The sequence below is a fragment of the Penicillium expansum genome, assembly GCF_000769745.1.
Source record: "Penicillium expansum strain MD-8 chromosome Unknown contig94, whole genome shotgun sequence".
Classification (NCBI taxonomy): domain Eukaryota; kingdom Fungi; phylum Ascomycota; class Eurotiomycetes; order Eurotiales; family Aspergillaceae; genus Penicillium; species Penicillium expansum.
Window position 1 is genome coordinate 1 of NW_015971457.1, and position 21,129 is coordinate 21,129.

At 45.9% G+C, this 21,129-nt stretch overlaps 7 protein-coding genes across 7 annotated transcripts; 3 read left to right on the forward strand and 4 right to left on the reverse strand.

Annotated features, from left to right (window-relative positions):
• Positions 1–1,173: 1,173 nt before the first annotated feature.
• PEX2_032320 (Major facilitator superfamily domain, general substrate transporter) lies at positions 1,174–2,846 on the forward strand (the record flags this gene model as incomplete). Its single annotated transcript, XM_016740507.1, has 8 exons — positions 1,174–1,219; positions 1,291–1,433; positions 1,495–1,872; positions 1,927–2,091; positions 2,161–2,299; positions 2,376–2,382; positions 2,452–2,594; positions 2,653–2,846. 8 exons carry the CDS (start codon positions 1,174–1,176, stop codon positions 2,844–2,846), a joined length of 1,215 nt encoding a protein of 404 aa, XP_016594195.1.
• Positions 2,847–3,517: 671 nt separating this feature from the next.
• PEX2_032330 (beta-glucosidase) lies at positions 3,518–6,131 on the reverse strand (the record flags this gene model as incomplete). Its single annotated transcript, XM_016740508.1, has 3 exons — positions 3,518–5,333; positions 5,391–5,868; positions 5,936–6,131. The coding sequence occupies 3 exons, from the start codon at positions 6,129–6,131 to the stop codon at positions 3,518–3,520; spliced, it is 2,490 nt and encodes an 829-aa protein (XP_016594196.1).
• A 1,825-nt stretch (positions 6,132–7,956) lies between these two features.
• On the reverse strand, positions 7,957–8,376 carry PEX2_032340 (YjgF/Yer057p/UK114 family; the record flags this gene model as incomplete). Its single annotated transcript, XM_016740509.1, has 1 exon — positions 7,957–8,376. The coding sequence occupies one exon, from the start codon at positions 8,374–8,376 to the stop codon at positions 7,957–7,959; it is 420 nt and encodes a 139-aa protein (XP_016594197.1).
• Positions 8,377–12,576: 4,200 nt separating this feature from the next.
• Positions 12,577–13,992, reverse strand: PEX2_032350 (uncharacterized protein; the record flags this gene model as incomplete). Its single annotated transcript, XM_016740510.1, has 4 exons — positions 12,577–13,357; positions 13,577–13,688; positions 13,753–13,792; positions 13,849–13,992. The coding sequence occupies 4 exons, from the start codon at positions 13,990–13,992 to the stop codon at positions 12,577–12,579; spliced, it is 1,077 nt and encodes a 358-aa protein (XP_016594198.1).
• Positions 13,993–15,114: 1,122 nt separating this feature from the next.
• On the forward strand, positions 15,115–16,151 carry PEX2_032360 (Short-chain dehydrogenase/reductase SDR; the record flags this gene model as incomplete). The annotated part of the gene is made up of 2 exons (XM_016740511.1): positions 15,115–15,577; positions 15,766–16,151. 2 exons carry the CDS (start codon positions 15,115–15,117, stop codon positions 16,149–16,151), a joined length of 849 nt encoding a protein of 282 aa, XP_016594199.1.
• A 995-nt stretch (positions 16,152–17,146) lies between these two features.
• On the reverse strand, positions 17,147–18,071 carry PEX2_032370 (Short-chain dehydrogenase/reductase SDR; the record flags this gene model as incomplete). Its single annotated transcript, XM_016740512.1, has 2 exons — positions 17,147–17,369; positions 17,431–18,071. The coding sequence occupies 2 exons, from the start codon at positions 18,069–18,071 to the stop codon at positions 17,147–17,149; spliced, it is 864 nt and encodes a 287-aa protein (XP_016594200.1).
• Positions 18,072–18,437: 366 nt separating this feature from the next.
• PEX2_032380 (Major facilitator superfamily domain, general substrate transporter) lies at positions 18,438–20,706 on the forward strand (the record flags this gene model as incomplete). The annotated part of the gene is made up of 10 exons (XM_016740513.1): positions 18,438–18,566; positions 18,617–18,730; positions 18,783–18,820; positions 18,872–18,926; positions 18,983–19,081; positions 19,153–19,373; positions 19,429–20,114; positions 20,185–20,404; positions 20,494–20,584; positions 20,653–20,706. The coding sequence occupies 10 exons, from the start codon at positions 18,438–18,440 to the stop codon at positions 20,704–20,706; spliced, it is 1,707 nt and encodes a 568-aa protein (XP_016594201.1).
• Positions 20,707–21,129: the final 423 nt, after the last annotated feature.

Genomic DNA, 21,129 nt, shown 5'->3' on the forward strand with positions numbered 1-21,129 from the left:
TATATAAATTTTCTAACTTAATATTGTGATAATATAGTAATATTTGATAAACAAACCAGAACAGCTGTAAAAAATAGTAATTTATTTGAATAACTTAGTATTATTATAAACGCTAAGACCTATCTTTTATGCAAAAATAGGTTTAAATGGGTTATTATTAGGTTATTGGGTTTAACCCATTGGGTTTTGGGTTAGGTTGGGTTATAGAGGGCGGAACCTAAAACCTAATGGGTTGGGTTTTGGGTCAGAGACTCCGACCCAAAATGGGTTCTGCCGAAGTCTACGATTAGGTAATAAAAACTCTGATTTATAGGGTTAAAACGAGACTATAGAGGTTCCACAGTAGGGTAGTACGACGTAGTATACTAATAGGAGGAAAACCAGGGTTTCGAGTCTGTATAGTAATGCAGAGGACTCGAAAACACAAGGCTTATAACCTGTTAGAGATACTAGAGATCTATGATAAAGATGTAGATGTAACTGGAAATCTCTTGATGCGTAGAGAGAGAGAGAAACTATCTATATGCTAAGACTAAAGTACTGGGAGCAAACAGTGGCGGTCACGTGACCTTCTAACACAAGGCTTAACACTACTCCGGTGTCAAGAAATTGAAACAAAAACTAGATAACTATCTATTGCTAGTGTATGCATAAGGCCAGCAGTAGAGTCTCCTCTTGGCACCTCCATGAAACCACCTCCACGAAACCACCTCCACGAAACCACCTCCACGAAACCACCTCCACGATATACCTCCACAAGTGATAAGGACGTAGATGGGAACGCCTATCGGGGATTTTTTACGCCTATCCCAGTAATGGCCATGGTATTATATGGTCATATTTGTACACACCCTACGGAATCTCGCTCACCCCCGGCAAAACGCTGCTTCGGGCCAATTTTTCGATTGTCTTGGCAGTACCCACCCCTTGTGCCAACCCAAATCCTAATCTATGGGGGACATGTGGGACCAATTAGTGATGAGGGTTGTAATGAAGTTTTTGATAAGGTTATTGATATCTACACCCAGAAAGGATAATCTAAGGATCACGGCAATATAGTCGCCAAGGAAAGATAGACGTCGCGTGGGATATACTTCACGCATTGGTGCATTGAGCCTTGGTTATCTAGCAAACAAAGTTGGAAGAAAGATTGCAATCCAGATCATCTGTGTCATGTCCCTGGCTGCGACAATTGTCAGCACCGCATCGGTTAACATGGGTATGTTCCTTTTCGGCAGGGCCCTGCAGGGTTTTTGGTATGTTTCCACTAGGCTCCTCTCATCACAACAGTGCTTGTCAAAGAAAAAATGTTGATTGTTTTCAGTGCTGGCATGATGGATGCAGTGTGTCCGCTGTATCATTCTGAGGTCTCTCCAGCCAACTCTCGGGGTCAGCTTGTTGGCTTCCATGCCTTCCTCCTTGTGACGGGATATGTAGGTCGACTCATTTATTTCATTATATTGTATAGTCTAACTAATCTTCTCTTTTCCAAAGGCTGGAGCGAGCTGGGTGGGACTCGGATGCTATTTTGAACCAAACCCCGATATTCAGTGGAGGCTGTGCGTTGGCTTGCAAGCAGTTGCCCCTCTCATTCTCCTTTTGGGGTCACCTTGGATCCCCGAGTCCCCAAGGTGGCTCATTTTGTATGGAAGGCTCAAGGAAGGCCGCGAGATACTCTGCAAGCTGCACAAGAACAATAATGACTCAGCAGACACATTAGCCGAGCAGGAGTATCAGACCATCTGTGCCCGAGTCGAGCTGGACCGTGCAAAGACTATGACATGGAGGTCTCTCGTCTCCAACAAATCGATCATGCGTCGCCTAGCTACTGGATTCTTTGTTGTCTTTGCTGCCAAATCCAGTGGTGTATTGGTAAGTTCACTTCCAGTACCTCCGGAAATGAATAATGGCTGAACACATGAAAAGGTTATCAATAATTACCAAGTCACCTTATACAAGGGGTTAGGAATCACCGGCTGGAAGTCACTGTTACTGCTCAGTGTCTACACTAGTTGGGCAGCGTTTATGAACTGGGTCAACGCGATGCTACTGGATCGGATTGGGCGCATTAAGCTGATGTGTTTTGGGCTTGTGAGCGAAGCATCTTCCTTGTTTCTTTAACACCATCAAAGCCATGCAACTAAAATTATGTTTTCTTAGGTCGGTGCTGCCTTTGCACTTTCTGGCGAAGCAGCTATGGTCGCTAGATTTGCTGGCACCTCCAATGCTATAGGCAATGGCCTCGGGGTGTTTTTCTTGTTCCTCTTCATCACCTTATTCGCTGGTGGAATGGATGCCTGTATGTTTTTGGCTAATGCTCTTATTCTGGATTATGATTGAACAGTTTACTAATGATTATGCTCTTTAATCCTCAGCTTGCTAGTGAGAATATCTTTACGAAATCCTTTGTTGCAGTTCTTCCGCGATTGTGCTAACCTAATTGTCCTCTAGTGTTTATAGCTCTGAGATTTTCCCGACATGGCTTAGGGCTCCAGGGTTGGCAGTTTCGGTGACAGGTCTATTCACCGCTACTCTTATCTTTACCGGCTCTGCCTCTGTAGCGTTCGCCTCTGTGGGATGGAAGTATTATCTTGGTCAGTCAAAAGAGTATTCCAATACTTGACAGTGGCGTGCTAACATCTGAAACCGCAGTCTTCATTTTCACACCGATTACATGTGCACTGATCATCTGGTTTTGCCTTCCTGAGACTAATGGTCTGTCTTTGGAAGAAATCGAACAAATCTTTGATAGGGAACAAATTGATGCAGTTGCTGTGGTTCAAATTGTGAAGGGGGATGAGATAACTGTTGTCAAAGATCAAATTATGAGCAAGAGCCATGTATAAAATGGTAGACGGGCTTCAATGTCGAACAGACTGGCCAAGCACAGCAACGTCGGTCCAAGCCTCCTGAAACCGAATGTGTTGTTAAGTATTGAAAATTGCAAGAGATTGATACTTGTTGAGTATAGCTATCTAGTCTCGTAGTAAAGTAATAAGTCTGATTTGGGTTCTTATGGTCCGATGGTCACTTTTCGCCTGACTTTTGTAGTAGACTTGGCCCCATTGGGGAAGAACTGGAGGACTATCCGACTCCACTATGATACAGGAGCTACGGGTCGACCTGATTCCATTTGACGGACTTTGCAGAGACCTTTTGTGACATTCGGCTTATTGACAACTACGTATCTTAATTGTGTTCCATACCCAGGCTAACACCCGTACTGCTCATGATAATTGTGTGAAGTCTCCATCATAATATATTTAAGGGGCGTGTGGATGTGATCCGGCCCCTTCTAGGGCTCTACAGTATTGCATTTTGAGATAGTCCATCTTATTCTCATTGTCTCACTAAATACGAGCTGTAACGTAAAGGCCATAAAACACGTATTTTTCATCATTCAGTAACCACATCAACATGCGTTTGATGGAGTAAACTATATTTGACACGATGACTGTGAGCGAGGCACTTCAGCCGGTATTCCATGGTGTTCACAAAGCAAAGTTAATCGCAATGGTCATAGTCCCGACCACCAAGACGTACTAGCAACGTGGAGCTTCACGCTCAAAGGAGTAGACACACTGGAATCTCCAGCGTAGATAGTATATTCTCCTTCTTCTTCGATCCAAGAATGACGAGTTTCATCCCAGTAACTAGTTGCGTACTTTCGATTGATGTTGATCAAAACTTTCTGCTGTGAGTTATGCCGCAAGAATGTCTTCGAAAATCCCTTGAGCTCTTTTCGCGGTCGGTTAACTCTAGACTGTGGTGGCGAGACGTAAATCTGCACAACATGTGCTCCATCCTTGTTGCCTGTGTTCTTGAGATCAACTGAGACATAAATTTCGTCCTGATCACAGTCAAGCGACAGCGAAGATATCTCAAATGTCGTGTAACTCAGGCCATGGCCGAAAGGGAAAAGCACCTGTTTGTCGCAGTACTCATACCAACGATAGCCCACATAAACATCTTCGCCGTATATCACTCGATTGGCTTCACTGCGAAAATTGACAAATGCAGGATTGTCCTCAATGCGAGCTGGAAAAGTTAAAGGCAGCTTTCCGCTAGGGTTGACGGCACCAAAAATCACGTCAGCAATAGCATGGCCGGTTTCATTTCCCCCATACCAAGCTTGAAGCAGTGCTTGTGCCTTATCAATCCAGGGCATTGTGACTGGTGTTCCGGATTGCATCAAAATGGCCGTATTTGAATTTGCTTGAAGCACAGCCTCAATAAGCTCTTCTGTTCCTGGTGGCAGATCCATGTTCTGTCGGTCAGCGCCTTCGCTTTCCCAATCGCCATTCAGGCCAACACAGAGAACAACCTGATCCACACTCCCCGCCATGGTAACCGCTTTTTCGATCTCCTCTTCGAGGGAAATCTTTTTAGCCGCTCCAAAGCGAACTCCACCGGCGCCGAAACCGCTGGCACCAGGACGTTGAAATGTGATTGTCGGATCGGTCCCCATTTCAGCATGAATGCTGTAAGTCTTCCCGGCCTGGAGCCAAATTGACCCAATCTCCTCAGTCGTGCCTGTTCCAAAAAAGCTATCCCCTCTGGTCTGCTTAGTGGCATTATCGACAACGCAATACCCATCGACATAAAGCTTAGCAGTTCCCGCAACAGTGATGCTGAACTCATATTGGCCAGAAGCTTCAGGAGTCAATGTTCCAGAAAAATCGGCGTAGTAGAGGTAACCATGGATTTTGGGGTTCTTGTAGTCCATTAAAAACACCTCAGAGTTGCTAACGTGGATATGATCCACCGGGCTCCTGTTGCGGATAGATGGATCCTCAAGATAGACAACCATGTCAAGGCCAACCAAGCCATTTGCACTTCGGAATAGGTCTGAAAGCAAAGGCAGTCGTTTCCATCCCGGGGATCCCAGGGTATACTGACATGACTTTGTCTGGCTCCGGATGCCTTCCAAAGGAGAAACTGCATGATATGGGAAAAGAGCAGCTGAACCACCTCCACAGTAAGCGGCCAACGCAGCGTTTGGCCCAATCACTGCCGTGGTCTTTTGTGTGTTGAAAGGAAGGATGTTATTGTCGTTCTTCAGCAGAACTATGGCTGACGAGGCCACCGTTCGGAGCAATTCTGCTGTTTCAAGGGTGTCAATGGTCCGCTCAGGTGCATTCTCCTGAAGTCCCAATGCCATTGCGTGATTCACCAACTTCAGCACTTCACGGACCCGGGCATCGAGCTCATGTGGCAATAGCTTGCCGCAAGTCAATGCTCGCATGATCAGCCCACCACGAAGGAGAGATGGCCCCGGCATCTCCAAATCTAACCCGGCCTTCAGGGCCTCAGATGTAGAGTAGGTTCCAAACCTAATTGAGAATCCAATGTTAGTCTTATATCCTGCATTTTGGTGATACAATACCTACCAGTCTGATACCACGAGTCCATCAAAGCCCCATTCCTCGCGAAGGATTTGCTGGATTAAACCAGGGTTCTCGCTGCAGTGTAGACCATTCAAGCGGTTATATGCAGTCATATAGCACTTTGGACCAGCATCTCGTTGTGCGATTTGAAAAGGCAGTAAATAGATTTCTCGGAGAGCCCTCTCAGTAACAATGCTGTCAACCAATTGCCTTTGATCTTCTTGATCATTGCACACAAGGTGTTTGATGGCAGCAGATACACCAGTCGACTGAATTCCGTTCACGGTCGCAGCACCGATCGTGCCTGATAAGATCGGATCTTCACCGAAGGACTCAAAGCCTCGACCGCCGAGTGGAGATCGCTGCATATTCACTGTTGGTCCGAGAATAACGGCAACCCCTTTTACGATGGCTTCTTTTCCTTGCAACTCTCCTACTTTTCGGGCAAGCTTCACATCCCAAGTTGCACCGATTGCGGTTCCTAATGATCAAAAAGTTACTTCACCTTTCCGATGATTAAAGCGAGAATAAATCAAAAGCACGCATACCACATGGAAAGCACGCTGCTGGAACGCCATTGAATAATTTCGTTCCTCGAACACCATTAGGCCCATCTGACATCCGTATTGATGGAATTTGCAGGCGATCAATGTTGGCCGTGTGCCAGAAGTCCCTACCGGTAACAAGGCTAATCTTCTCGTCGATTGTAAGCTCAGTCAAGAGCTTCTCAATGTTGAGTGACATTGCGATATATTGGCTGTAGGTTTAATGTGGACTTTTGATAGCTAATCAACGATGCTTGATCTAACTAGTAATATCATATATTTATATCTTGGGCCATATCTCAACTAATGGCTAAACTTCGGGAATATGTGTAGATTAGAAGGAGGAGCGGGCGCGGTATATTCTAGGCCATCATATTGTGGACCGACCTATGACCCACAGAAGTTACCTATTAGCTCTATTGGTCTTTCTTAAAGTTACTTTATCTTAATAATCTACACTTTTTTGTATCTTTTTTTAATTTTTAATATCTAGTGCCACCTCCACCCCCAAACTCTAATGCTCAGTTGGAGATAAATTTGGAGAGTCTGATACTTGCTCAATGTGTTCATTTAATATCTAATTAGATTATTATAGATAATATAATAGTGGCGCTATCTAGAGAGTAAGTAATATATATTTTGGAAGCGAACCCGTGGAAATGAAAATACTTTTGAAGAGGTATGTACCTAATCTCATTCCAAAACTGTCTGCTTCTCCCGTAGTTACAGTACCCTTTCCGGCATGATCCAGGAACTGAGATGTCTGATATACTTCTCATTCAACACAAAACTGCTGAATGAAATAATTTCCGTGTTGCTTTGGTGCAGGCGGAGCCGATCTGGATTGATGTGGATGTACAGTATTCGTTGAGAAGGTCGACGATACCCAGTTGGTTGTATATGTAGTGCGTTGAATTCCTGACTATCTGTAATGAGTATTTTGACTAGGATATGCGGTTTTGATGTTATATTACTTCAGCATTATATTGCTATATATATGGCTCTCTATCGAATGATCAAACGAAGAAGATTCAGGAAACTATTTGTCAGATTTCATAGTCTCTCTGTAGCTTAGCTTCTACAACTCACTACTCAATCAAGCATCTCACATTCACCATGCACTTCGACGTAGTCCTCTCCTGACACTATTCATGAAAATGGAAATGCTGTTATCATGGGTTGTATGGCCGTAAAAGAAACTCGCTCTATCTCGGCCGAATTTTCATCAATCGTGGTGGAGCAATTGGGATGACTCGCAGAATTATTTAGCCTCATGGGACGATTTCGGGGTAGGCAGTGGAAGATTTCTACTACATGTTGCTAGCGACTCAGTTAATTTTCGGCGAAGTCGGTGCTATTTACAGATGGGAGTACTCCCAACCGCTTCTCAAATCTCACATGCATTCCCAGTCAGGGGAGATTCACGTTGTAGCATGTCCAGCTTAGTTACGCCAGGAAAAGAGAAAGGACACTGGGTCCACAGAAAATGAAGGTAAGTTGCTACTGAGAATCATAGTTGTAGATGGAAAATATTCATCTCTGCTGAAAGTTGTCGCAAACAAACTAACTCAGTATGATCCGTTCTCAGGCTGTCTTTCTATCTTCCCCTCACCTGGTCAAGTTTTCCCTGTCATCTAATGCAAACGTTCTTTTTCTTTGGTTCCGGTTTCGGGCAGTGATCGTCTGGCTATCCTACAAGCGATAACACTTCGAAAATTAATAAGGCAGAATTCAATTGATGCTTAAGTTCAACACACGTTATCAGTTTTTATTATTCGTCTAGACACCCCGGGAGTTATTTCTGATGGTGCGGCTTCTGTCTCTTGACCTGCACCAGCCTCAAATCACAACACGCCTCAGCGGCCAATAATCATGGCATGACATAAATTACGTCAATTGGGCTCATCCAGGAGACCATAGGATTTTTCGAGTGTTTCTATACAATGAAATGGCATCAGTCACAGTACGTCTGTCAAGAGAAAACTCATACCAAGCCTTCACTCACAGTACGATGGGAGTCTCATTCACAGGTTGGAGCCGCGCGGGTTGTAGGCCTCAACCTCAAGCTCGATCAACATCTGGGGGAAAGCAAGGCGGGGCACGGCAATGGCGGTCCAAACAGAGCGGTGGCCAGGAATGCGAGCCCGCAACTTCTCGACGGTATATTCCCAAGAGGCGCCAATGTCGACGTGGTAAGATCGGAGCAGATAGACATCCTCCCAACCCTTCAGACCTGCGGCCTGGAGAACTCGATCGACATTATCGAAAGCCAAATCGATCTGACGCTTGAAATCATTCGCATCAAGAGCACCTGTGGAGGTCCAGCCACCCTGACCTGAGCACTTGACAATATTTCCAGGAAGAATGACAGCCTGGGAATAGTGGCCAATGTCACTATGCTTCTCGCCGGCACCTTTCTCGTTGATATATGTGAAATTAGACATTTTTCAAAAGGCAACTGATGGCTTGTAATGAATAATGAAGACGAATGTGACGGATTGTTTGTATTGAGAGGAAGATAATGAACTTTTAAATAATGTTAGGAATTTTCTAACATTCTATCAGCATCATGGAGCGGTGTTTGGAGGTGTCTTGGCATTATGGAGAAGAATACAACACGTCATGCTCGTTGTGGGGAATACCACAGGCTACTTTCTTCTTATCTCCAATGGCGATATCAGATGGCGAAGCTCTTAGTAATTTTCCCGAGGACTCCAATGACCCAATTTGTTGATCCGGCAGATAGATTGTTTGATAGATTGTTCAATCGCAGGGGAGCAGCACAGCCCTTCATGATTTCGATGGACCAACTGTGACTAAGCCATACATAGCCACCCTCTCATTAACTAGTGGTTGGCGATAATCCCCCAAAGAGCCATCGTCAGGTGCATTTCCGGAGTCTGACATTCATTCCTCCGTATGTTAGTCCGCAAAATCGCGCTTGTAGTTTAGCTTTCCAATCCGTCATACCCTTCTAACCAGCCCGCTAGCCTTTGATCGGTGTGAAAGCGCATCTCAGTGTCACCCAGGCAGAGCCACAGTAATGTGCTCTCCATTACCTCCAACTACTCTCAAGACCTTGGGTCTCGCAACTGCTAGCATACAACTCAAGACCATCTCCGATGATTTTCAATATCGGCCATTGCGCATTTCGCTTAATGAGAAGAGCCCATAATTTGACAACAGCGAAAGCCAAATAAGCAGTATTGGATGATGGCGATGGTCGAGTCCATAGTTCGTCATCCCATGAAGTCCGCCCTTCTTCGACTATTTCATCAATCCAGCCGACTAAACGATTCTCGTGTTCTAAGCGGCTAAGTCAGACGAGCAGATGTTAAGTGCTAGGGCTGAGAACGTACCACTGAGAGATCGGGTCTTTTGACAATCTGATAAATAAGACAGCCATTTGTTTGTGCAAATAGCAAATTCTAACCCGCAAAGAGAATGTTGCACGCTCCAAACAAAAGCATGACTTTTCGCTATGAATTTGATACCGAGCTTGATCGGTATGCTGAGAGCATGTGTGGCATGCAATATTGCCGGAAGGAGATAGGGGCTCGGCGATGGTAGCGGAAGCTTGAGAAATCGGTCCGCAACTTGCTTTGCGTCTTGACAAGAAGCTATCCTGTAAGGTCCGATGTCGAAAGCAAGGCGAACATACGCAAGACCAAGAAGCGCTGCTGAAGTGAACGGAACAGGGCCGTTTGGGTTGCGAGGATCAAGACTTGACTCAGGAGTCCGTTGCCAAAAGCCTGTCCATGCACGGAGCGCGTTGCTATTGACATGTGGGTTTGGCTCAAGGCAGGTTCCATAGACACACGTACCAAATGCTATCTTTTTGGCTATTCAAAAGCGTATGATTATTTGTGTTATATGACCCGAAGGCTTGGTATGTAAGCGAAATTCGCTGGAGAAGAGCGTGGAGGATAATATAATTCGCCAAGGGGGACGGTATGGGCTGCGAAGGCAATCCATGAGGATCCTGGGGATGCCTTGTCACATATAACAAGGCGTCTTGAAGGTGCATCTGCTCTTGATGATTTGTGCCACGAAAAATTGACCATTTGGTGGGATTTGGCGCTATCCACTCGATGCAGGTGCAAGGCAGGCGCAAATTGATTTCATCACTCAGCAAGATGGGCGGTGAGTTAAAAGCTATGGAGTGTAAGTTCAAAATTACGAAAGAGAAGAACTTGACTCTCCGCTGAGATTCATTTTGAATCCATGATTGCCAATCCATAGCTGTATTGGAATTCAACTCCTGCAGTCCGCACTCTCTGACGCATGTTGCTAAAAAGCTTTGAGGCTGAATGCTTCGCGGACAATGTTTCGTTCACTTTGCCAAGTTGCAAAGGCAATGAGATGAAGTGCGCAGCGTGCCTCATTTATCAACCTTGTGATTTTCCCACTGCTGTAATCTGTGTTTGGTTCTGAGTGTGAAAAACTGCAAGCTTGGCTATTCGGGCCCGATGGATAGCTCATGTCCATTGACGTCATATTTGTCTTGCGTGCTTTATATTCGAAGATGTCTTTCGCGGCATAAAATAGCACGATAGATTTTCGATTTTCATGTCTGTATTGCGCGCCAAGTGCTGCCATAGCCAAGAGGAGCTCTGGCTCAGAATTTTCAACACTCATTGTTGGGATATGCATTACAGGTATGTGAGGGTAGAAGCCATCGAAGTACCCATTCAAGAATCTTGTTAATGAGTGACAAGAAGGAAGAGGAGGCAGAGTGTCTGTTGCACCACCCCGGGATTTTCGAAGCGCGAAAAGAAGACGAATACGATGTGCTTCAGTAACCGCCAAGATTGGCATTGTTAAAACGCAGAATTCCGCTGAACATTTGAACATAAAATCTTAGAATTTCTCGACTATCAATGGAGGTCCAATAGAGAGCTGGGGTTCTTACTAATATAGTCTCTCTCAGATGGAAGTTTGCTGAGAGAGTGAGGCGAATCAACTTTGTCCTGAGAGCAAGAGGCAGTTGAGGGTGTCGGGACTGAATTGAGATTCCTTTCACCGGTGAATATTTGCACAACACTCGGCTCAGAAGGCAGTGACCAATCGAGGTTGAGGCCCATGTTTTGGCTGAAAGCTTCCAAATCTTGAAGCATCAGCATATCCTGTGCATCCAAGGGACGATCTTTGAAGAACATCAATAAGCAATCTATCATAGAGAGTAGAATTTTATGGCTTATTCCATGATACACACCTTCAAAATGGCCATGGTCAAGTTGGCTTTGCTCCAATGCCCCTATCGACTCGATTAAACCTCCCTCCTGGTGAACAGGATATTCTCCCCAAAGTTGGTCCCCAATTTGTCCTGAAAGTGGTTTCTCCACTCCTGGTTCAGTAACCTGGGAGTTGCGGAGAGTTATAGGAGGTTTTATCTGCGTTGGATGTGTGTGGGTGGACGGATGCTGGAGTTGGTGCCGCTTCAATAGGTCTCGCCGGCCAAAAGAAGCACCGCAGCTACATTTATATGGTTTTTCGTTTGTGTCTAAAGATTTTTCTAGTTATTATACGCTTCCAACAAGTTGTAATCTCTCGTTTCTTTCTTTCATCTCTAATTCCTTCTTGTCTTGTGGCAGCTCAACGTACGAATTCTGATGTGCCGTTCGAGATGTTCGTACCGACCGAATCGGCGTGTACAGTATGGACAAATTGTCGGCTTTTTGGTTCCGGCTCGCACAGATTCGGGGCCCTGAGAATTGGGTGGCATTTCCATCGTTGCTGCTTTGCGGGGGAGAGATTTGCACAATGAGATGGTAAAAGCCTAGCCGTCGGGCGCGATATTTGACCGCAAACCAATTGCAGTGTGGTGGGTGATAGCAACGTAAAGATCATTCCGAAGTCCGATGATAAGAAATTGATTTGTCAAGCCATCAATCATTGGCCTATGTTCACAGGCTGTCCACTGCCCCTCTACCCTTCGTATAGAGATTACAACAACGTGGCAGCACACGACGCCGTGATCTTTTACAATCATTTCATTAAGAATGTACTGGGTATGTTATCGGCGACAGTCTTCTCGGCCGTGCCTATCTCCTACTACAGCTACAGACAACATGGAGTGATCCCGGGTCCCTGGGTGCTCCCGGGATCTCGACTGGCGTTCCTAAATCCCTCATACCCCACCCCTAGGAATCATTTAGACCTTGCCAACCCTCACCATTTGGTCCCATAGGAGCGCCAAGAGTGCTATTAGGCATTGCCGATAGGCTTTAAGTAAGCGGGCAATACCCACCGCAGGCATGCCTATAGACGGGCACTACCCTAGACGCCCACGGGCAATTTTAGTAAGTAGAATCCTTAACCTTTTGACTTATATTATTTATATATTTTAGCTCTGTACTTTTAAGTAATTTAATTATATATAGACAGGCACTACTGTAGGGTAGGTGACGGGAATGCGGAGGAGGAGTTCGGGAAAGAGGGGCTCTGTGCAAGGACGTCAATATGGGATCGAACCCCGATGCCTCAATCAGCGTATATAGCTCTTCCCCAATTGAAGAAATTGGATTTGGAACATTTTACAATAGTCCGATCTTAGTGAGCAACAATTTAAGATAGGACATATCCTAACTATGGCCCTTCGCAATCAGACATTTACTTATACAAACATGATTAAATTACACCTTTTAAGACCTCATCTGATCCGACATCCCATGCTCATGCTCAAGGGTATACTCCGTCGTAACACGAATAGCCATTGGATCTCGATTCCCAGTACCAGCTGCCACGCCCAGATTTCCTTCAAGAATATACTCCTCACTCCCCGCCTCGGAAATGGGATTCCCCTTATTTGTATTCAGCACACTATCCAACTGAAACCCGCCACTTTTCCGAGACCGCGATGAAACAAACGTCTTCGTCTTTCCAGAGTTCGACCCAGCCCCATTGTACCCATCGCTGTTGTAGTAGGGGCTCTTGGAATTTTTGCGGTTGGTCGATCCCAGCCAGCGTGTGTTACGGAAGAGCGGTTTGATGCCGGGTAGGGAGACGACGATGGCTGCGACGAAGCATTCGCGGTCCGCCCAGCCGAGTGCAGTGCCGAGGTTCGTGATTGATGATAACGAGTAGTAGGCACGCAGAATTGTGCAGATCATAATGAAGACACCCGAGGAGAACATCATTACCAAAATTATTTTGCGTTGGAGTGGGATTTGGAGTTTGGCGAGGATTGGTATTGGGATCAGGATTATGCAGGCATCGGACCTGATCATGATGTTAGGATTAGATTCTGGAATTTGGGGCCTCTTGGGGGTGACTTGCATTACGTTGAAGACGGCGATGACAATGTAAAGAGGCTCGCGGAGAGTGCAGTTGTCTGTTTTGGTTAGCCGAGGGTTGTCGGGTAAAGCTGACTGTCGAGACTTGCCTCCTGTGTAGGGTTTGATCTGCCAATTTCGCTCAACTGGCCTGCAGATGCAGATGTGTGTCAATAGGCAAATCAACCATGTAATCAGGCAGAATGATGCAGCTGCTGTAACTAGGTGACGGTGCCAAGTCCCTTGTCTGTGAAACTTTAGATATGCTCAATAATCACATAGACCGTTGATGGGTGGGATATTGACATACGTTAGTTTCCAGTAAAGGCAAATAAGAACACCCTTTAGGCACCAAATATAGCAAATATACCATATCCAGTTCATGAAAGCCAGCTTCGATCCGATGATCATATCAGAGATTTTGCTGTCTGGGACAAGCATAGCTGTTTTCTCGTTTAACCCAATGTTGTTGCCATACACCCCTATTTGAACGTTAGCTGTGTTGTGAAAAAGAATTCCCATTGGTCATCATTTCTTATTATTTACCCAGAAGATGGATTATAACAGTCTGCATGGTCCAAAATATCTGTCATGGCCTTGTTAAAAACCAAATCCAACAAAGACTGAATAAAAAGAACATACCATGGCAGAAACGGCAAAAACATCATCCAGCCGAAGCCCGCGAATGCCTCCTATGTGAAGCCGGGCATATAGTCGGACTAAGAGAAAGATCATGCCAATTCCATATTCAGTGAAAGTTTCAATTGTCAAGGCTGCAGCGGACATGGTGAATATCAAGAAGAATGACAACGCCTGTTCGTGAAAAAGGCAATCTTAAGCAATAGCTTATCTTAAACACACGCTGTTTTGTATGGAGAAATGATCTCCGGTATTAGTATCAATTAACCACAAGCAGTGGTGCGATCAACTGGATCTATCACCTTCAAATTCTTGCTGCAACGCGAATACTCGCCAGGTATCTTTGTCTTGATCTACTTCGATGTCAGACCAAAGTTCTAGCAGACAGACTGTTGTAGGATAGATCTCTATGCTGTTCAGTCCACCAAACACGAGGAACTTTTTACTAGTACAAAGTACTGTCGATGAGGGATCGATATTTTCGTTCCATGTACTCTGCAATCCACTCTGGTACACGATGACGATAATTAGGGACACATACAATATACAGGGATTTTCCACCGGGCTTATGTAACATAGGCAACGGGGAAGATTCCCGAAAAGGATTATAGAGCATTTGACAGGATTTCTACTCCCCACAAGAATCTGATTTTTTCTTTAACGCAACATACTTTGCATAGCCCTAATTTTGTTACGGGTCTAGACTAGGGGTTATTGACCCACGCCAAAGGACTGGTATGTGAAGTCTAAAGAGCTTTGACTTCTTAACTGAAGCATCAGACACACGGCTATCCTTTTAGATCTCGACTCTACAACCATGACCATAGAATTCAATAAATGATTGAACAACCTCTGTGACCTCAGCTGTGAAAAATAAAAATCCCAGCAGTAAATCTGCCAGAAAGCAAATTTTAATTGAAAAAGAATAGACCTGGCTGTTTCAGGGGCCCGGGGATTACCCAGACTAGCAATATTGGGGATTATCAGTTCAAGAAATAAGTATCCCAGCTGTGGATATTTTGATGGCTAAGAATACAATCATACCCGGTAAGGATTTATCGTTACACGGCCATAAGAAGAACCTACAAATGATATAATAGTTGCTCCAAGCAGCCGGCTTGCAACACATCACACTCCAACCCAGAAATTTTAAGAATCTAAGAAGAATGCCCAAAGTCGCATTGATCACAGGAGGAGGTGTGATGAACCCCCACAGCAGACCTATGCATTCAAAATCAAGCTAAACCCAACCAATTCACAGCCAGCGGAATGGGCCAGGCCGTAGCCAACGCCCTATCCTTGCGTAATGACTGGGAAATCCACATCCTCGATATCAACTCAGAGCACGGAGCCCGTACAGCAAACGACCTACCCCGGACGACATTCCATCACGCTAATGTGACCAAATACAGCGACCTTGCAGCTGCGTTTCAGAGCATGTTCCAACAACACAGGAAGCTGGACTTTGTATTCGCGAACGCAGGTGTCATTGAGCGTACCAATTTCTACTCCACACCACAAGCAGAGAACAACAGGGATGTGTTCCCACCGCCGGAGCCAGACCTGCTTTCGATTGACGCTGATTTGAAGGGCGTCATCTTCACGGCTTACCTGGCCCAGCATTATTTCCGTCACTCGCCTCACATGGGCCGAGACTCAAGCTTGGTTATGACTGCTAGTTGTGGTGGGTTGTATCCATCTTCCTATTCGCCGCTGTACTCTGCGGCCAAATGTGAGTCCCCCACCCCCTTATTATTCACGGTACAATATCCCCTGTTGCCCCTCCCCACGTACTATTGTAAAATCATATGATGATCATTTGACCTATCGACCATTACTACGATCGCACAGCTCATACCTCGTATCAACTACGATTTTGTTTTTCGTTCTGCTCAAACGACCAACACTAACATAACCCAGTCGGCGTAGTGGGATTCATGCGATCGATATCGCAACACTTCCGCGCAAGTGGAATCCGCGTCAACGCCATCTGCCCAGGAATTGTGCGCACCAATCTTGTCGACTCGACGGCCTGGGACAGTTTCCCGCCTGGCCGGTTCATCGATGTGGAAACGATCGCCCGGCTTGTGCTCCAGCTCGTGGATGGCGGCGAACCCGCGGGCCGGGGATTAACTGATACTCCCGGAAGACACTTACCCCTGGAAAAGCTATACGGAGTTGCAGTGGAAATTTCGGATAGTGGGTTTTATTTCCGGGATCAGCATGCCTTTTGTGATGAAGGGATGCGTGAGGTTATGGAGGCAACGGTAGTCGAGAATCAGCTGGGTGCTGTCCTGAATGGTTAGCTGGTGGGAGCGTAGGATCATCAGGGCCATTTTTAGGCACAAGTTATGAGCATTATTGTTAGATCGTTTCGGTCCCTGCAATAGATAATGATTCTCGTTGCGATCTTTAGAGTTTCTTCGGGCTTGTCTGCCGTCCTTCTTTTTTCAGCTTGGCATACACCTCTTAGTTAAAATTTCATTATTGAGATCATCCGGAGTTACATGATGAGAGCAAAATGGGACAAATTTCGGTGAAATACCGTCAGAGAAATGGGAAACTCCGCAGAACAGAAGTTTCCCATGGCCCCATCGAGAAACAAGGGTATATAAACGAGAGTGCACTCCCTACTCCACTTTTAAGTTGCAGGGATGTTTATCAAATCGACAAATTATAACCTACACTATTTCTAAGTTGCAGTCCGGATTTATTCTTTGCTGTTGCTTGGGCCAATCAAGTAGTGAAGCGAGGTTAAACTCGACATATCGACTCTCGGGTGGTTTGTGTGTTGTACATACTTTTCACCCATACATAACACTGACGGGCCGTCCGGGAAAAGCGCCACTTCCTTGTGGAGTTACTCGCACATCACCGTTGCATGGGGGCCAAGTCACGAGCAGAGCGTTCAAGCGGGAAAGACACGGGCCAGTATGGAGTACCGAAAATAGTGGATTTCAATCTTGGCTGGGGCCACAAGCGGCAGCGCAATTAACCAGAAACAAAATAGACCATCTGATAGATGATAGATCACATTTTACTCCATACTCCGTACTACGTACGCCGTTAGAGACCCACGCGGAAGAGAACAACCCTGTTTCCCGGAATAATACGAATGCAACATCAGAAATAAATATATTATTGGCTCGCTTGGTTGATTGATCTCAAGGGCGAAGATCGTCACAGACCGTGCTGGTGGTGGAGCCTATTGTATTTTTTTTATGACACTAAACTAGTTAGGGCAGTAGTCATGGGTTGGACTTCACCCCCCCCCCCCCCCCCCCCCCNCCCACCCCTTTGCTCACTGGATAGCATCCTGCAGCCCAGAGTCTTCGCCATGCATGATGCGGAATAGTGGCTCCCAGACTGTGACAGCCCGCTTTGTGATATTACCATTTCCGGGTTCGGGCATCTGGTAGTAGATCAACTTGTCGGCTGAGCACTCTAATAGCTCACCTGTCATGCCAGTCCAGTCTTCTAAAAAGGTTTCATAGCCTTCGAGAATGGTCTGCACAGGAGTGAGACTAAATGCAAGGTGATGTCAGTATTCCGCGTTGCTGCTCAAGGGTAACAACAAGATCTTACCATTCCGGAGTGACAGCAGCAATCATCTCGGGTGGCACAATGGGCGTGCTCACAATCCCCGGCATGACACAATTGATAAAAATATTCTCCTTTTGCTTCAGTAATGGCGCAACGCCACGGATGAAGTGGTTCACTGCAGCCTTGGAGCCACAGTATACCGGATACGACTCATGGGGGAAGACTGCGCCAATACTACCCGTGACGACAATGCGACCACCTGGCTGCGGGTTATGGCGCATGAAATGGATTGCCAGCTGGGTACCATACACAACGCCCTTGTAGTTTATGTCCACAGGGGACAGATCCGGTGCCGACGGTATGTTGTCCACACTGTTGTTCTTCGAGTCGTAGATGTAGATGGAAGACGTATCGACAATACCGGCATTGGCACATAACGCATCAATACGCCCCCAGAGCCGATGCACTTTGCCGAATACACTCGCATACTCTCCATAGTTGGAGACATCTGCTGCAAAGAAGTGCGCTCTATCCCGCGGTAGGTCTTTCATGAGGGCGTCACCAGCCGCGTGGCGCCGACCTACACATGCGACCTTCCAGCCTTTTGCGCAGAGGTTCTTGGCGAGGTCAATTCCCATGCCAGACTGTAACGGAACTTTGGTCAGTAACTGGTAGCGGGTCATGTATAGTCGGTTTGATTGTACTGACAGTGGCCCCTGCGATGATAGCAACCCGGGTTTCAATTTGTGAGCCCATCATATAAGCTGAGACGGGATTGTTTGATAGTTAATGGGGAAGAAACCACTTCAATTGCAAAAGGAAAAACGGAAGTCTGCGGAAAGCCTACTGGATCTCGGCGTATGTTGTACGCCTCGATTCTCGGAGATTTTGTCCTCATATTGTAGTGGATGTTAGCGTGAGACGATCCTGAGCCGTTGGGAACTAAAAGCCCCTCTCTTCATATGATTGAATTATAGTAGAAGTTTATTGTTAAAATTGTTTCTCTTTACATTCCCCCCTTTCTATTCCTTGCATTCCTAAATTGCAGCATGGCTGGGGACACAGAAAAGGATTCGGTGCAGGCTGGTTCTCCAATGGAGACCCCAAGCTCACCTTCGACTGTTTCTAATGAATCAACTGAACCGGTTGTCACTTTAAAGACGTGGATCGTCTCTTCGGTATGTATATGACAGGTCAACTATTTTGTGCATGCTAATTGTGCATATAGATTCTTTCTTGTGGTTATGGCCTCTCTTTCTGGCCTATCCCAGTCGTGTCAGCAATTGGCACCATGATCTCTACTGATATGGGTGACCCGACTGGATATATATGGTTTGTTCCAGTGCGTAAAGATTGTTCCCAAGATTTAATGGAAAGAACTGATCCAATTACAGGCTTGGACTATCTCGATCACCTGCGCTTTCCTGATCTTGTATGCTTCTGAAACACCGATATCTCATTCAATACTAATCAAACTTCACAGTGGCCCAAACACCGATCTTTTAGGTCGACGCTGGTTCTTAGTTTTGGGCAATCTGGTAAATTTTATCACCGCGACTCGATAAATAGCATGTCTTACTTAACATTCCTCTAGGTGTGCTTCATCGGTCATATTGTGGTAGCATCAGCCAAGAGTACCAACCAAGTCATTGCCGGGCTCGTTATATCCGGTTTTGGCGGTGCAAACTGTCAGGTATGACCCCCAAATCGATTTATACTCATACCTTTCTGAGTTGTTCAGCTAAAAGACCATCCACAATATAGATGGCTGCATTCGCCCTGCCAGAACTCCTACCCAATAAATGGCGACACATCGGAGTCGTGATCGCCGATTTCACGGTCTACATAGCGGTAATTGTTGCACCAGTGACAGCCCGCTATGGCTACGAGCTCGGAACCTGGGCTTGGAACTTCTGGGGTGTAGCCATTTTCCAAGGTCTATCATTTTTTGGTCTATTATTCCTCTATCACCCACCCAAGCACCCGTAAGCCCCTAACCCCATGCCCAGTGAAACCAATCAAGCTAACCGCACAACCCAGCCTCGGCATCTCATACAAAGAAGCCTTCAAATCCTTAGACTACCTCGGCGCCTTCCTCTTCATCGGCGGTGCAGTCCCCTTCCTAATGGGCATTGTATGGGCTGGTGTCTATGACTCAAACGACGTTCACGTCGTCGCCCCACTAGTCGTCGGCGCGGCTGTGCTCATCTGCTTCGCGCTGTGGGAGACCTTCGGCAAGCTGAAGTATCCGCTAACACCCACCTATATCTTCGCCAGCTCGCTAGGTCGCGACTTCACAGCGCCTGTAATTGCACTTGGCGTCGTCAATATGTTCTATTACTCGTCTAGCATTCTATGGCCGCAGATGATCACAGTGTTTTATACGAACGGCGGTGCGGACTGGAAGTACTCTGTTATTCTGTCGTTGCCGCAGGGATTCGCTATCTTCTTCGGTGCTATCCTTCTCACTTGCTTTGGTAGTACGCTGCGGCATTGGCACTGGCAGCTTACCGGGTCGGTATTTGTTATGGTTGTTTTTGGCTCGTTGCTTGGTATTGTTACACCGACTAATCAGGGTACTATGATTGCTTTCATCTTTCTCTCTCAGGCTGGGTTTGGGTGGGCTCTTTATTTGAGTATTGCTATTACACAGATGGGCGTTGAGCATAAGAATCTTGGTGTTAGTGGTGGGATCTCGGGGTGCATTCGCTTTGCTGCTGGGGCTGGTATGTCCTTGTCTATTTTGGCTACTCATACTGTTCTGTCGTGTTTGATCATGCTAATCCTCGCCCCCAGTTGCGACCTCAATCTACCAAACAGTCTACAGTAACACATTGGCAAAGTACACAGCTATATATGTCCCCTCCGCTGCCATCTCCGCAGGACTCCCAGATTCCAAGATTCCAGATCTAATGGCTGTGGTATCTCAAGGTGCCGCTGCAATGAAATCATATACTCCTGCCGTGGTGGTGGCAGCAGAGGCGGCTCTTAGCCAAGCCTACTGCAAAGCGATCTTGTACGTACACATAATCATACACAGTGCTTACCCGCGCTCTCGGGAAGAAACAGGGAGGGAAAGAAGCAGTTTCTAATGATTTCTTCTAGTGTGGTGGCTATGGTATCGATGGCCTTCGGCATCTTGGGTCTTGCTGCTTGTCTATGTTGCAAGGATGTTGATTCAAAGATGACCAACAAGGTGCGTTACTTTATTTTCGATTTAAGGGTTTACCAATGTGAATACAGCTAACGGGGCTCGTTCTTTAGATCGAGGTGTACCTTGAGAACACAGATCTCTCGGACCGAAACAAGTATCATTAGATCAAACTATTCGAGCGGTGGTTATTTTCATGATCTGTTAGCACGCTAGTGAGGTAATTTGCCGTTTAGCAAAACAAGTCAGGCGAGTCTAGCTACATTTTAGCCATATATTTTAGCCATAGAAAGGCATTTAGCTCAACACAAGAATAGTCGGGCGCTCATGCGGCCTCTGTCCCTGACGACGTAGGACTCTATAAATCCGATCTACTTGGTTAAGGGTGATATAAGAAAGATTATATGTAAGAACACACCGACATGTGTTTGGATGTTCTTTTAAATGCATACAAAGTCTGTATAACCCTTGATAATAAAGAGAGCAAAGAGGGCAAAACCTTTACTTTATGCAAACAATCCCATGTTATGTCGTTTTCTTGGTACAACGAAATCCGTTACATTGGTTACTACTGCTACACAATAGATATT